The 16,612-nt window shown below is 40.1% G+C and overlaps 1 protein-coding gene and 1 long non-coding RNA gene across 6 annotated transcripts in view; both read right to left on the bottom strand.

Moving 5' to 3' along the window:
- Window positions 1-16,612, bottom strand: part of MINDY2 (MINDY lysine 48 deubiquitinase 2) — an 84,324-nt gene that overhangs the window by 41,784 nt on the left and 25,928 nt on the right. For 3 of the 5 annotated variants that reach the window (XM_015142373.3, XM_002808450.4, XM_077939497.1), the window contains exons 3-4: window positions 10,430-10,494; window positions 2,375-2,533 (exon numbers count right to left, since the gene is read on the bottom strand). In XM_015142373.3, coding sequence (XP_014997859.2) covers window positions 2,375-2,533; window positions 10,430-10,494 — 224 coding nt within the window. Of the gene's footprint in view, window positions 1-2,374; window positions 2,558-10,405; window positions 10,495-16,612 lie in introns of all 5 variants that reach the window. The other 2 variants (XM_077939496.1, XM_077939495.1) reach the window with 1 other exon arrangement.
- On the bottom strand, window positions 4,165-8,055 carry LOC144329894 (uncharacterized). The gene is made up of 2 exons (XR_013395628.1): window positions 7,300-8,055; window positions 4,165-5,960 (listed from the first exon to the last, which is right to left on the bottom strand). It is a non-coding gene; the product is annotated as an uncharacterized LOC144329894 (long non-coding RNA).

Genomic DNA, 16,612 nt, shown 5'->3' with positions numbered 1-16,612 from the left:
GATCACAGCTCACTGTAGCTTCAACTTCCTAGGCACAAGTGATCCTCCCACCTCAGCTTCCTGAATAGCTGGGACTACAGGCATGTTCCATCATGCCTGGCTAATTTTTGTATTTTTGTAGACATAAGGTTTTGCCATGTTACCCAGGCTAGTCTTGAACTCCTGGGCTCAAGTGATCCTCTTGCCTTGGCCTCCCAAAGTTCTAGGATTATAGGCATGAGCCACTGTGTCCAGCCATGTATTTTGACTTTATTAATGTCAATTTCCTAGTTTTGATATTTTACTAAATTTTGCAAAATTACTAAATTTTCCCATTGGGGAAAACTGGGTAAAAGGTATGAGGGATCGTTCTTTATTATTTCTTTTTTTTTTTTTTTTTGAGATGGAGTCTTGCTCTGTTGCCTAGGCTAGAGTGCAGTGGCACCATCTTGCCTCACTGCAAACTTCGCCTCCTGGGTTCAAGTGATTCTCCTGCCTCAGCCTCCTGAGTAGCTAGGATTACAGGTGCCCGCCACCACACCCAGCTAATTTTTGTATTTTTTAGTAGACACGGGGTTTCACCATCTCGGCCAGACTGGTCTTGAACTCCTGACCTCATGATCCACCCGCCTCGGCCTCCCAAAGTACTGGGATTACAGGCGTGAGCCACTGCGCCCAGCCCATTCTTTATTATTTCTTACACTGGCATGTGAATCTACAATTACTTCAAAATAAAAAGTTTAATTTATAAAAAAGGTAAATTCTCACCTCATATCATAAAACAAAATAAATTTGAAAGGCATTGGCTGGTAGGAGTCCTTTGTCTTTTTCTTTTAAAGTTCACAATTAACCAATATTATTTTGAAATTTGAATCTTACTTATGTTAAAAAATGTAAGTAAGTGAAAATAATATTACAACAGTATAGGAATAGACATAACAGATCAGTGGAAAAGAGAAGACTCTAACCTATATAAAAATTTAGTATGTGATAGTAGAATTATTTTTTCCTTTCATCCTTCCAATTGACTCTCCATTTCTTCTCTATTCGGGAGACTAACCTCTATGGACTGCAGCAACTGGAATTCTTACTTTCTAGTTATCAGCTGAATTTGGCCACTGGGAGCTACTGGAGGAAATCAGAAAGTGGCAGTCAGAGAATGTTTTACCTACGCTCTTTCCCTGCCGGGCCATAGCTTGGTGGTAGTATTCTGCTCCTGCAGGTCACATCTCCTGGTCAGGAGCTCTGTGCTTTACTAATCAATCTTGCTGTGTTCTGCTAAGTATTCCCTCTCCTTGTCTCTTCAGAGTTAGGAGTGGCAATCGTTTTCTGCTGTTGCTAGGTCTAAGATGCTTCACCAACCTTTGCTTGTTCCCCTTAACTTTGTCCACACCTTTGTAAATAGTCTCTTCATTAAACTTCTGACAGTTATCCTTAAGTGTGTCATCTACTTCCTGCCAGGACCCTGATACCCTTGACAAGAGGCAAAATCTGGATTGCTAGAATGGAAAGATGGCAGTGCCTTTTTAAAATAAATGTTTGGGTAATACAAAATCTCTTTTCAAAGCTATGCAATAAAGAATATGGTCTTGCCCAAAGAGAGGTTTGACCTTTGTCCCGGCTCCTATGAAATAACTTCTAAATCTTGGCAATTCCATACCAATAGGACTGACTGTGTTACTTATCGTGGGCTCCTTGGGCCACACCTGCAGTTTATACTAATGATGGATCCCTTGAACCACATGGTGTCAGCTCAGCTTCCAGGGAGGAAAGGGTAGGAGTCTGGGTTCAATTACATGGGCAATAAATTAAATCATACCTACATAATGAAATCTCAATTAAAAATCTGAACACTGAAGGTTGGGTGAACTTCCAGGATTGGCAGCACTCCATGCATATTGTCATACATCAATTCCAGGAGGGTATGATGTCCTGAGGATCCAAGGGGAAGCTTCACAGTTGGAACCCTCCGAGATTCTGCCATATATCTCTCTTTCCTTGGCTAATTTTAACCTGTACCTTTGCCCTGTAATAAACTGTAATGGTGAGTATAATAGGTTTCAGGGAGTCCTGTCAGTCACTCTGGTGAATTACTGAACCTGAGGGTAGTTTTGGGAAACCTCTGAACTTGTGATTGGTGTGAGAAGTAAGGGTGGTCTTCTATGAGCTCTTCCCTCTAACCTTGTAGTTGGGCCCTAGCTCCTTGCAGTTGGGGTCAGAGGTCTTGGGCAGACTTAGTAGTCTGGAGGACTGCGCTCTTAACCTCATAGTTTGGCTAATTCCAGGCAAAAGTGCAAAAAAAGTAAGTAACAAAAAATATAAATTGAGATTAATTTTCCAAATTAATACATTTTTCCTGCATTTGTGTTTATATAATTTAAATTCTTTGACTTACCTGAGGGTCTACTAACCACCCATGGTACAAAGGAATATCAAGAAGATCAAATACTATGCATTCTGGTGTATATTCAAACACTCGAACACCAGTGAATCTTACATTTACATCCAGGCCTGTCTGTAGTTTGTGCAGAATTGCCATGGCATCACTCATATTCTGAAAATAGAAAAGGGGAAAGTTCTAATTCAGAAACATCAAAACACGAACAAAAAAGATATTCAAGTACAAGTACATTTACTTTTAATTTTCCATTTTATCCAATAAATTCAATTCAACATATTTTTATTATTGAGTATCTACTATGTGTCAGGCACTAATTGGAGTTTGAAAGATATAACAATGAATAAAACAGACACTGAGGTGGGCGGATCACTTGAGGTCAGGAGTTTGAGACCAGCCTGGCCCACAGGGTGAAACCCTGTCACTAAAAATACAAAAATTAGCTGGGCGTGGTGGCATGTGCCTGTAGTCCCAGCTACTTGGGAGGCTGAGGTGGGAGGATCACTTGAACCCAGGAGGTGGAGGTTGCAGTGAGCCGAGATTGTGCCACTGCATTCCAGCCTGGGCAACTGAGTGAGACTCAGTCTCAAAAAAACAAAACAAAACAAAACAAGACAAAGTTCATGCTCTTATGCGACTAATATTCTATTGAGAGAGATAAACATGTATATATATAAAACAATGTCAAGTATTAGTAAGAAAAACTGAGCAAGAAGAGGTTGTAGAAAGTAGGAGAAATGAAGGACCTACGTTAGACCAGAAAGTCTAAAGTCAAATGTTTTTAAAGTCAAAGAGGAAGGCCTCTTCTACTGTTGAATCTAAAATAATTGAAAGTAGGATCTTGAAGAGATACTTGTACACCCATGCTCATTGCAACATTATTCGTAATTCTTTATCTATTCTTAGTTACAACTGACAAATGAATACAGAAAATGAGGTATATACATACAATGGAATATTATTCAGCCTTAAAAAAAGAAGGAAATCCTGTCATATGCTACAACCTGGATGAACCTTGAGGACATCTTGTTGAGTGAAATAAGCCAGTCACAAAAGTAAAAATACTGTATGATTCTACTTATATGAGATATTTAGAGTCATCAAAACCATAAAAACAGAAAGTAGAATGGTTGTTTCCAGGGGATTGGAGCAAGTGGGAAAGGGGAGTTGTTTGATGGATATAGGGTCTCACTTTGCTGCTCAGGCTAGAGTGCAGTGGTGTGATCATGGCTCACCACAGCCTCAAACTCCTGGGCTCAGGTGATCCTCCCGCCTCAGCCTCCCATGTAGCTGGGGCTACAGGTACACGCTACCATGCCCAGCTAATGTTTTTGATATTTTGTAGAGATGGGCTCTTACTATGTTACCCAGGCTGGTCTTGAATTTCTTAGCTCAAGTGATTCTCCACCTCATCCTCTCAAAGTACTGGGATTACAGACACAAGCCACCATGCCTGGCAAGTTTCAGTTTTAAAGATGAAAAAGTGGCCGAGTGTGGTGGCTCACACCTGTAATCCCAGCACTTTGGGAGGCTGAGGCGGGTGGATCACGAGGTCAGGAGATCGAGACCATCCTGGCTAACACGGTGAAACCTCGTCTCTACTAAAAATACTAAAAATTAGCTGGGCATGGTAGGAGGCAACTGTAGTCCCAGCTACTTAGGAGGCTGAGGCAGGAGAATGGTGTGAACCCGGCAGGCAGAGCTTGCAGTGAGCCAAGATTGCGCCACTGCACCTCCAGCCTGGGCGACAGAGCAAGACTCCGCCTCAAAAAAAAAAAAAAAAAAAAAAAAGGATATATTTTATATTGTGTGGTTTCTAACACAATTAAAAAACACAGAAATGAGCTATCAAGCCATGAAAAGACACAGAGAAAACTTAAATGCATATTAGTAAAAAAACAAGCTAATCTGAAAAGGCTACATACTGTGTAATTCCAAATGACATTCTGGAAAGGGCAAGACTATAGAGACAGTAAAAAAGATCGGTGGTTGCCAAGGATTAAGTGAAGGGAGGAGTGAATAGGCAGAGTACAGAGAATTTTTAGGACAGTGAGACTATTCTGTATGATACTGTAATGATTGATACGCATCATTATACATTTTTCAAAATCCATAGAATATACAAAACCAAGAAAGAGTAAATTATAGACTCTTGGTGATAATAATGTGTCACTGCAGGTTTATCAATAATATATGAACCACTCTGGTGCAGGATGTTGATAGTGGGGGAAGCTGTGTGTGTGGGGTTAGGAGGAACAGTATAGAAATTCTCAGTACTTTCCATACTCAATTTTACAGTGAATGCACTGAAAAGGAAGGAAGGATGGAAGGGAGGGAGGGAGTGAGGGAGAGAGAGAGGAAGGGAGGAAGGGAGGGAGGGAGGGGAGTGGGGAATGTAAATGGGAGAGGAAAGAAGGAGAGGGAGGTGAGGGAGACAGGCCTCTTTGAAAATGACACTAGAATAGAGACCACAGTGAGCACTGAGTCTTAGGAAGCTCTGGACAAAGAGCATTCCAGACAAAGTAGACATCAGTGCAAAAACAAGTTTATTACTGTGTCCGTGAAATAGCATGGGGCCCAGTGTGGCTGGGACAAAATAAAAATGAAAAATTGTAGGAGATGAAGTCTAAGAGACAGGCAGAGGCTGGATCACAAAGACTTGTTTGTCAAATTAAGGAGTCATTCTGTCCACATCAGTTTTCTCAATAAATGTAGTCATATACATCTGGAATAAAGACTATTTTTAAATGCTTTTCTAAGCATGTTAACACATTAAATATGGACATATGTATAGAAAGTACACTTGAAAGAATAAAGAAAAACCGATACATAAAATTTAACACTTTTACTGAATCCTTACTGCTAATCAGACACTGTACAAGATACTAAAGACACAGAATATGAACAGTAGACTACAGTCTATAGAGGGGTTTGATAATAAAAAGGGTGAAAATGAAGGAAATCTTCTTATATTAAAACTAGGATTCTCTTTCAAATTTGAAAAAGACAAATTTAGGTTACAAAAACAAAGTTCTGTTTTATGAAATAATTCATAAAATTCCTTTCTAACAGACTGTACACACTGTAAACAGGAATCATTCAAATGTTTTAAATTCATGAATGATACATTTATAATAGGATAACATTGTTATATTGCAGTCTTTTACCTTTGTCAGTTTCATCTCTTCCTACTATGTATGTTTCCCCCAAACAATGTATTTTCTCTACCTTCCCAAAAATTGAACCCTTAAAAACAATCAGCTTACATTTTTTGCCTTAAGTGTTTTCGAACTTTTCTTAAATCTACAGCAATGATGAATCTGAAAAAATACTAACAATAGCAATCTAAGAATTATAGTTTTACAATCACCAGATTTTCCTCTATTTTTGTAAATTCTTGGTTGTCAACCACCCAAATTCCTTCAGGGGCAATATGATTTCTAATGGCTCTGGGTTCAGGCTTATTCCTTCGTATATTTGCTACAATTATTCCCCCTTATTTAGTATTAAAACAACTGAGTTAACACCATTTGATATCTTCATAAAGATTACTAAAACTGATGAAAGAGGCCAGTCACAGTGGCTCATGCCTGTAATCCCAGCACTTTGGGAGGCTGAGGTGAGCAGATCACTTGAGCCCAGGAGTTTGAGGCTGCAGTGAGCCACGACAGCACCACAGCAATCCAGACCATGTGACAGAGTGACAGACCCTGCCTCAAAAAAAAAAAAAAAAGGCTGGCACGGTGGCTCACTCCTACAATCCCAGGCAGGCAGATCACTTGAGGCCAGGAGTTTGAGACCAGTCAGGCCAACATGGTGAAATGCCATCTATACTAAAAACAAAAAAATTAGCCAGGAGTGGTGGCACGTCTGTAATCCCAGCTAATTGGGAGGCTGAGGCATGAGAATCCCTTGAACCTTAAAGGCAGAAGTTGTACTGAGCTGAGATCGTGCCACTGCACTCCAGCCTGTACAACAGAGGGAGACTGTCTTTGTTTTTTTGAGATGGAGTCTCGCTCTGTTGCCCAGGCTGGAGTGCAGTGGCGTGATCTTGGCTCACTGCAACCTCCACCTCCTGGGTTCAAGGGTTTCTTCTGTCTCAGCTTCTCAAGTAGCTGGGACCACAGGCGCATGCCACCACGCCCAGCTAACTTTTTGTATTTTTAGTAAAGATGAAGTTTCACCTGTTAGCCAGGATGGTCTCGATCTCCAGACCTGTGATCCCCCCGCCTCAGCCTCCCAAAGTGCTGGGATTACAGGCGTGTGCCACCGTGCCCGGCCGAGACTCTGTCTTAATAAAAAACAACAACTGATAAATTAAACAAACTTATTTTAAAAGGGTTTTAAACTCTTGGGTAAGTATTTTACCACTTTGTTCCTAATTCCAAATTATACTTAATATTATAAAATACAAATGTGAGCTATGGTTGCTTGCCTTACAAGAAGGGAGTACTACTGGAAACTTTAAGGCAGTGATTAAACTGTTTCTTAGAACTCTTTTCAAAGGAAATTTTAACATGGTCAAATATTTTAAATTTATTTATTTATTTTTATTTTTTTATTTTTTTTGAGGCAGAGTTTCACTCTTGTTGCCCAGGCTGGAGTGCAATGGCACGATCTCGGCTCACCGCAACCTCCGCCTCCTAGGTTCAAGCAATTCTCCTGCCTTAGCCTCCCTAGTAGCTGGGATTATAGGCATGTGCCACCAGATCCAGCTAATTTTGTATTTTTAGTAGAGACGGGGTTTCTCCATGTTGGTCAGGCTGGTCTCGAACTCCCGACCTCAGGTGATCCACCCGCCTCAGCCTCCCAAAGTGCTGGGATTACAGGCATGAGCCACTGCGCCCGGCCTAAATTTAAATACAAAATATATTTTAAGAATATATTTGCACTCATTAAAAATTTGTTATGAACACACACACATCATGTTTTCTTGTACTGTCAGTATATTATCAGACAAAACTGGAAAAAATAGGCTCTTTGCTTACATTACAACTTCTGGTAAAGAGTTTTAATTGGGAATATTGCAGCTCTGTGTTGGTCTTTCTAAAATTAGATTTGAAGAGGTCTGCTCAAGTAAAATTATACAAAAAAGAACACTATTACATCACACTTGTGGAACATTACACATTAGCTCAGACTGAGCCCAGCCATATAAGCTTGACATACACTATTTTCAAAACTAACGGTAATGTAGTTATAGCACCTTAGAGTTTCAGTGTTTATTTTAAAAGCAGGGTACTTTTTGCCTGATATGTTTATGAGAAATGCAAGCAGTTGTTAGATATCCTTTGTTTCAACTTTGAGCCAATATTTCCAATCTTTCTTTAAGAACCCTGATCAGTGTAATGGGAATGTATTCTAAGACTGCAAGATGGACTTAAACCAAATGCTGATAACATTTGCAAGCATTTTTATTTTTCTTTCTTTCTTAATTTTTTGATATGCAGTCTTCCTATATCACACCCAGATTGCTCTTGAACTCTTAGGCTCAAGTAATCCTCCTCCCTTAGTCTCCTGAGTACCTGGAATTACAGCTGCGAACCACTGTGACTGGCTGCAAACAGTTTTCTTTTCTTTCCTTTTTTTTTTTTTGTTTTGTAACAGGGTCTCACTCTGTTGTCCAGGCTGGAATGTAGTGGTGTGATCTTGGCTCACAGCAACCTCTGCCTCCTGGAAGGGATCCTCTGACCTCAGCCTCCCAAGTAGCTGGGACTATGGGCGTGTGCCACAATGCCCAGCCAGTGTTTTGTATTTTTTGTAGAGATAGGGTTTTGCCATGTTGCCCAGGCTGGTCTCACTCTTGGGCTCAAGCGATCCGCCTGCCTTGGCCTCCCAAAGTGCTGGGATTACAGGCATGAGCCACCATGCCTGGTGCCTGCAAACACGAAAATTAAGATTTTCTCATTTCAATCAAGATTTTCTCAGGATTAGGCAACGAAAGTAAGATGAATTTGGAGGTTGATATCAGACTGCAACTATCATCCACAGTCCCTAATTTTAACTTTTTAATCAAAATAGCTTCATGATTTCAGTAAGAAATGATATAAATTTCATAAATACATGATATAAATTGAACCACTTTATACTTATCATGTACTGGTTTTATATACTGGAAGGTGGATAAGATTTCATTTGAAAAGAGGTTTCTATTGCTAAAAATGTTTAAATATCACTGTTTTAAGGTACAAATTCCCCTGATAAAATTTAAATGACTTAGAATACAAATTTGGCTTTAGCTGTAGATTTCCTTTCTTCTCCTTCTCCTTTTTTTTTTTTTTTTTGAAAAGGAGTCTCGCTCTGTTGCCCAGGCTGGAGTGCAGTGGTGTTATCTCGGCTCACTGCAAGCTCTGCCTCCCGGGTTCACGCCATTCTCCTGCCTCAGCCTCCCGAGTAGCTAGGACTACAGGCACCCGCCACCATGCCCGGCTAATTTTTTGTATTTTTTTTTAGTGGAGATGGGGTTTCACCATGTTAGCCAGGATGGTCTCGATCTCCTGACCTTGAGATCCGCCTGCCTTGGCCTCCCAAAGTGCTGGGATTATAGGCGTGAGCCACCGCCCCCGGCCTCTTATTATTATTTTTTGAGGCAGAATCTCCCTCTGCTCCCCAGGATGGAGTGCAGTGATGCAATCTCGGCTCACTGCAATCTCTGCCTCCCTGGTTCAAGCATTTCTCATGCCTCAACCTCCTGAGTAGCCGGGACTACAGGTACGCGCCGTTACACCCAGCCAATTTTTGTATTTTTAGTAGAGATGGGGTTTTGCCATGTTGGACAGCTGGTCTCAAACACTTGAGAGTGACCCACCCACCTTGGCCTCCCAAAGTGCTGGGATTACAGAGCCACAGCATCTGGCCTAGATTTTGTATCTTATGATATGATGCAACGTAAGTTGTTGATTCTTCTTTTTTTTTTTTTTTTTTTTAATGAGACAGAGTCTCGCTCTGTCACCAGGCTGGAGTATAGTGGCGGGATTCCAGCTTGCTGCAACCTCCTCCTTCTGAGTTCAAGTGATTCTGCGGCCTCAGCCTCACGAGTAGCTGGGACTACAGGCGCGCACCACCCTGCCCAGCTAATTTTTTTTGTATTTTTAGTAGAGATGGGGTTTCACCGTGTTGGCAAGGATGGTCTCCATCTTCTGACCTTGTGAATTGCCCGCCTGGGCCTCCCAAAGTGCTGGGATTACAGGCGTGAGCCACCACGCCCAGCCAACTTGTTGATTTTTCAAATTCTATAGGACTAGATTATCTGAACATTAAATTCAAGAAATTTTTCAAGACTGAAATGAGTTATGCTTTCTTTTTGCAAATTTGATACTGGTGAAAGTATGTTAAAATGGTTGCTTTGAAAGTAAATGTGAAGGTTCCAACGGTGTCTCTTTCTTCCCTGGCTGATGCTTCCTTCCACTCTAAGAAGCCAATCCCTTCTTGCCTTTGCCAAGTCAAGGAAGAATACTGACGAAAATAAAACTCCGCTTGCTTTTTTCCAGCACCAACAATTTTGAGCCTAGTGATACCTCCTACAATGCAGAACAGGATCTCTAAAGAACATGTCAAGGAATGTGGATACTGAAACTATCAAATAGCAAAACTTGCCCTAATGACATTCCATATACATCATTTGTTCAACTCTCTCCTGAACATAACTTAATTACAAAATATAAATAAAACTAGGAAAGATACATCAATGACAAATTCACCTGGAAGTCAGTTTTTCAAGAAAAACACTAGGTTTGATCCGTCATGGAATGAGAAAAAAAAGGAAAAATATTGAGGAAAAAAATGAGAAGAAAAAGGAAAAAAAAAAAAGAGAAAAAAAGGAAAAAATCTGGCTGTGAGCTAAAAATGGATTTTATATTTTTAAAGAGGTATAAAAAAAGAAAACAAAGAATATGTAATAGAGACTGACCACATGTGGCCTGCAAAGTCTAAAGTGTTTACTATCTAATCCTTTATAGAAAAATGCTGCCAGCTACTAATAGAGACCAATGTATATATTTAAACTTTCAAATTATATACTTTATATACTTTAACAAAAATTGTGTTTATTACCTGTTCATAATTTAAACGTTGAATTTCTGAAATTTCTTTTGGCTTTGCATCAAGCATGTAATCTCCTGTAAAAAAAAGAATTGTAAAATTGCCTTTTAAAAACTTTTTTTTTCTGATTACAAAAGTAATAGATCTTAATTATAAATGTTAAAACACTGTAGTTATAGCTAACATATAAAGTTGACTCACCAATCCTACCCAGAGAGAATCAATGTTAACTTTTCCTATCACCTCAAATATTTTTTCAATGTATATACTATAGTGCTTTTGAACTTTTTACTTCCATTTTATAATATATTTCAGCAGCATTCCACGTTACTATGTATAAAGGTCCGAAAGGTTGTACCAAATTTCATTGCTGTCAACAATATAACTATTTCTGATTACCTCACCAACAATGGGTATTATCAGTCTTCTAAATGTTTGCAACCCTGAGAAGTAAAAAAAAAAAAATTTAGCATCTGGCCGGTTTGGGTGGCTCATGCCTGTAATCCCAGCACTTTGGGAGGCTGAGGTGGGTGGATCACCTGAGGTCAGGAGTTCAGCCTGGCCAACATGGGGAAACCCCAACTCTACTAAAAATACAAAAATTAGCCGGGCGTGGTGGCGGGCACCTGTAATCCCAGCTACTTGGGAGGCTGAGGCAGGAGAATCGCTTGAACCTGAGAGGCGGAGGTTGCAGTGAGCTGAGATCGCGCCACTGTGCTCCAGCCTGGGCAACTGAGTGAGACTCTGTCCCAAAAAAAAATTTTTTTTTTTTTTCATTTAAAAAGATGGTATTTTTATATATGAGTTTTTATTTGGTATCACCTTTTAAATATATGTATAACCTTTTGGTATATGTGGCAACTTTTTAATATATGTAGAACCTTCTAAAAATATGGATCACAATTTTAATACTTTTAAATCTATGTATTATCTTTCAAATTATGTATTAACTGTATGTACATACTTTTTTCCTTTGAATTATCTACCTATATAATTTTTTTTTCTTTTTTTTTTTTAAGAGATGGGGTTTCGCCATGTTGCAGCATCCCAAAGTGTTGGGATCACAGGCATGAGCCATTGTGCCTGGCTTATCTTTTCTTATTGAACTGTAAAAGCTAAACTGGGCTGGGCATGGTGGCTCATGCCTATAATCCCAGTGCTTTGGGAGGCCAAGGAGGGTGGATCACTTGAGGTTAGGAGTTCAAGACCAGCCTGGCCAATATGGTGAAACCCTGTTTCTACTAAAAATACAAAAATTAGCCAGGCGTGGTGTTGTGCACCTGTAGTCCCAACTACTCAGGAGGCTGAGGCAGGAGAATTGCTTGAACCCAGGAAGTGGAGGTTGCAGTGAGCCAAGATCGCGCCATTGTACTCCAGCCTGGGTGATGGAGCCAGACTCTGTCTCAAAAACAAAAACAAATTTTATTTTTTTAAAATCTTGTCAACTGGTTAATCTGTCTCTATCCTTCCAGACAACTAGTTAACTGATTTTTTGTGAGATCTAGACTTAGTGACGTAACTGAGACTGCACATTTTAGAAGACTTTTTTTTTTTGAGACGGAGTCTTACTCTGTTGCCCAGGCTGGAGTGCAGTGGCGTGATCACAACTTGCTGCAATCTTAACCTCCCTAGGCTCAGGTGATCCTCCCACCTCAGCTTCCTGAGTAGCGGGGACTACAGGCATGTACCACCACACCTGGCTAATCGTTTAAAAAAATAAATAAATAAATAAAGCTAAACTGGATGCAGAAAAATGAGCAAAACTTGGAAAGGCAATGGGAGAAAAAGCATCTTTTGAGGGGAAGAATGAATGGAGAAAACACATATAAGAAAGATCATGTCACATGGACAACTTATAAGAAGATTTAATACAAAAGATTTATATTGTAAAGTAGTGGCAAACACGGTTGAATGAGTAAACTTGAACAGATTTTAGAAAATCCTAAATAATATGCTGATAAGTTTGGCTGACTGTAAAAGATCACACGGATCTTTATACTATATTAAGTAGAGAAGTGAAGGATGAAATTGATGCTTTAGGAAAAGCACACTGATATGTAGGCTAATTTAGAGAACAAAGAATGATACGGTCTGCAGGTAAATCAGGTTGTGAAGTATCAGTATACAGAAACAGAAAAAACTTCAAGGAAAGAATTAATATAACCTTGCTACTAATGGGATATTTTAGATAAACAGAAAACAAGAAACCAAAATTTGACAGCTACTTTAGGCCAAAAAAATGGAAGAGACGGTTTGGCATAAGTTTACTAGCTTATACCAGGTGAACATTTGGAAAAAGGAAATACAGGCAACTCTGGGAGAAATTAAAATGCTTCAACATTGACCTGTCTTTATAGCATATTTATATTCAACAGATAAAATAATTTTTTCAAAGTCAGACAATGCCACCATCTCTATTATTTTCCTTACTTTATACTATGCCAGTCTTATCATCATACTAACAATATCAGATGGCTGAAGTCACAATATACATTCCAGTTTATGTTGAGTTTCATATTCCTGCTCATTTCCTGCCTTCTCCCTCCATCTCTTCCCCTACCTTACTTTATTACTCTTCCTAACACTTCCTGGGTATAGTGTTTCTTTCTCTATGCCAAAGCCCTCCAAAAAGCCATGTCCATGTCTGGCTCTGCTCTCATATTCTAGTAACAGAAATTTCCAGATTGAAATTCACCACTCTTTTAATCTTTGCCAATCAAAATTCCCATTTCCTTGGGGTACTTCAGCTAGGCACTAGGAAAGCAATTATTAGTTTCTCTTACAATCCCTCTACTAGTGTTTGCTTTTTAACTAAAAAACATCTTTTTTTCTCCAGAGAAATGGAGTAATCTCAACAGGAGAACATCTAAATAGCTTAGAAAATTAAACAATTTGTTCTGGCACGATTGACCCTGAGTAAAGTTTACTTTTGGTGAGGCAGAGCCTTCAGAATTTATTTGCCTACACCGTTCTTGTTCACTTCTCCCCCATATCCCATTAAAATATTACTTTTACACTGTCACTAATAGCTAAGTCCTCTCACCAGTGATTCCCAAACCTCTTTAGCTATACCAGGTCTAGCTATTTCCCCACTAATTTTTCTTTTTCCTTATTAAAGTTATCTATCCTATGTTCTGCTTCCTCAGGGCTTTGCTAGCTAAGAGTTAGATAAATTTAACACACCAAGATGTGTTAACTATTTCTTTTATTACTCTTTCCAAGAAAAATACCATGCTGACATTTTCGTGGTTAAAGTACACTTATGCAGCCACATTAACTACATGTTGACACCTCCAAATAACTAGCTCACAGTACATACTCAGTAAATATTTACTGGATTGCTGGGCGCGGTGGCTCACGCCTATAATCCCAGCACTTTGGGAGGCCAAGGCGGGCGGATCACCTGAGGCCAGGAGTTTCAAACCAGCCTGGCCAAGATGATGAAACCCCATCTCGGCCGGGCGCGGTGGCTCAAGCCTGTAATCCCAGCACTTTGGGAGGCCGAGACGGGTGGATCACGAGGTCAGGAGATCGAGACCATCCTGGCGAACACGGTGAAACCCCGTCTCTACTAAAAAATACAAAAAAAAACTAGCCGGGCGAGATGGCGGGCGCCTGTAGTCCCAGTTACTTGGGAGGCTGAGGCAGGAGAATGGCGTAAACCCGGGAGGCGGAGCTTGCAGTGAGCTGAGATCCGGCCACTGCACTCCAGCCCGGGCGACAGAGCGAGACTCCGTCTCAAAAAAAAAAAAAAAAAAAAAAAAAAAAAAAAAAGAAACCCCATCTCTACTAAAAATACAAAAATTAGCTGGGTGTGGTGGCAGGCACTTGTAATCCCAGCTACTTGGGAGGCTGAGGTGAGATAATCGCTTGAACCCGGGAGGCGGAGGTTGCAGTGAGCCAAGATTGGGCCATTGCACTCTAGCCTGGGTGACAAGAGTGAAATTCCATCTCAAAAAAAAGAAAAAAATTTTGCTGGATTAAAAAAGGCAAGAAAAGGGCTGGGTGTGTGACTTACGCCTGTAGTCCCAGCACTTTGAGAGGGCAAGGTGGGTGGATTACAAGGTCAGCAGTTCAAGACCAGCCTGGCCCACATAGTGAAACCTCATCACTACTAAAAAAAAAAAAAAACAAAAATTAGCTGGGTGTGGTGGGGGGGCGCCTATAATCCCAGCTGCTTAGGTGGCTGAGGCAGGAGAACTGCTTGAGCCTGGGAGGCGGAGGTTGCAGTGAGCCAAGATCGCACCATTGTACTCCAGCCTGGGCAAAAGAGCAAGACTCAGTCTCAGGAAAAAAAGAAAAGAAAAGAAAGAAAAACACAAGTAGAGGAAATTTCAAACACCAAAAATACTTTGGGATGATAGAGGGGTAAGAGGGATATATTTTTGAGTACATGAGCTTTCAGCATTCTTTAAATCATAGAAAGTGCCCAGAGGGAGACAGCACATTAACCCCTCTAAACATCGGTTTCCTCATCTGTAAAACAGAGGCATTACAATTTTGTGATGGCTTTATTTTTCCACCAATCTCATCCTTTGTACTATTAGTATTTCTGCACTTATGGCTCTGCTCATCGGTTCTCTGCCACCACAACTGTATTTCTTCATTTGCAGAACTCATGGCAAAAGAGCTCATTTTGTCTCAGAAGGTACGCAGACAAAGTCAAGTAGAGTGCTAGTGATAATGAGCAGGGAAGAGGTTAGGTAAACGGCATCAACTTGTGATAGCACAGAAAGTAGAGCCAGAATGAAGATAAGAGCTATGGAGTGGCAGCACAGTTTAACACTGTCCAGTCGAAATATAATGCAAGCCACAAATTTGAGCTCAAATGTAATTTTAAATTTTCTAGTAGCCACATTAATAAAAGTCAAAATAAACAGGTAAAATTAGTTTTTTTTTGTTTTGTTTTGTTTTTTTTTGAGATAGGGTCTCACTTTGTCACCCAGGCTGGAGTACAGTGGCACAAACATGGCTCATGGCAGCCTTGAACTTCCAGGCTCAAGTGATTCTCCTGCCTCAACCTCCTGAGTAGCAGGGACTACAGGTGAGCTTTATTACACATGGCTAATTTGTAAATTCTTTGTAAAGACAGGGTTTTGCCATGTTGCCCAGGCTGGTCTTGAATTCCTGAGCTCAAGTGATCTGCCTGCCTCAGTCTCCTGAAGGGCTGGGATAAAAGGCATGAACCATCACACCTGGCCAAAATTAATCTTAATAATATATTTTATTTAACCTAGTATATGAAAATTTCAACAATCAATATTTTAAAATTACTGATATTCTTTTTTAACCAAGTCTTTGAAATCCGGTGTATATTTTACATTTACAGAACATCTCAATTCACACTGGCCACATTACAAGTACTCGATAGCCGCATGTCCCTACCGGCTACTATATTCTTCAGTGCAGGTTTAGGTGATATATGGTAATGACCTAACAAAGAATAGTAAATGAGTCCAATTTGACTCAATCTGCCTTACACAATTCCATCTGAGAACAAGGAAAGGAGGGTTGAGAGTGGATGGATATGGAAGAGCTGGATAGGAAACAGGGTCAGAAATACATGTAACTCATTACTTAAATTATATATAGTTACATATAAATGGCCAGGTGCGGTGGCTAATGCCTATAATCCTAGCACTTTGGGAGGCCAAGGCAGGTGGATCACTTGAAGCCAGGAATTCAAGACGAGCCCAGCCAACACCGGGAAACCCCGTCTCTACTAAAAATACAAAAATTAGCCAGGCATGCTGGTGGGCACCCGTAATCCCAGCTACTTGCGAGGCTGAGGCAGGAGAATTGCTTGAACCTGGGAGGCAGAGGTTGCAGTGAGCAAGATCATGCCACTGCACTCCAGCTTGGGCAACAGAGAACCAGTTTCAAAAAACAAAACAAAATAAAACTACATTTAACTTTTTATTATCCCATTTAGGAAACTAAAATAGATTAAGCATCCTATTACAGTAAATTCAAACTTCCTGCCTGGCTCACAAGACTCTCTTGCCACAATCTACTTATCTCTATTTCTTTAACTATACAACATGCAGATTTACCAAGTATAGTCAAATTAGACTCATACACTGTTCCTTCAATATGCCTTACATATTTCCACCTCTAGCTTGAGCTTAAGATAGTTTCCACCCAGCCCTCAAACAACCTTTTTTATTCTTTACAACAGCATAGATTCTAACTATC

The sequence above is a fragment of the Macaca mulatta genome, chromosome 7 (assembly GCF_049350105.2).
Source record: "Macaca mulatta isolate MMU2019108-1 chromosome 7, T2T-MMU8v2.0, whole genome shotgun sequence".
Classification (NCBI taxonomy): domain Eukaryota; kingdom Metazoa; phylum Chordata; class Mammalia; order Primates; family Cercopithecidae; genus Macaca; species Macaca mulatta.
The sequence above is the reverse complement of the archived record's forward strand: the minus strand, read 5'-3'. Positions and strand labels throughout refer to the sequence as shown.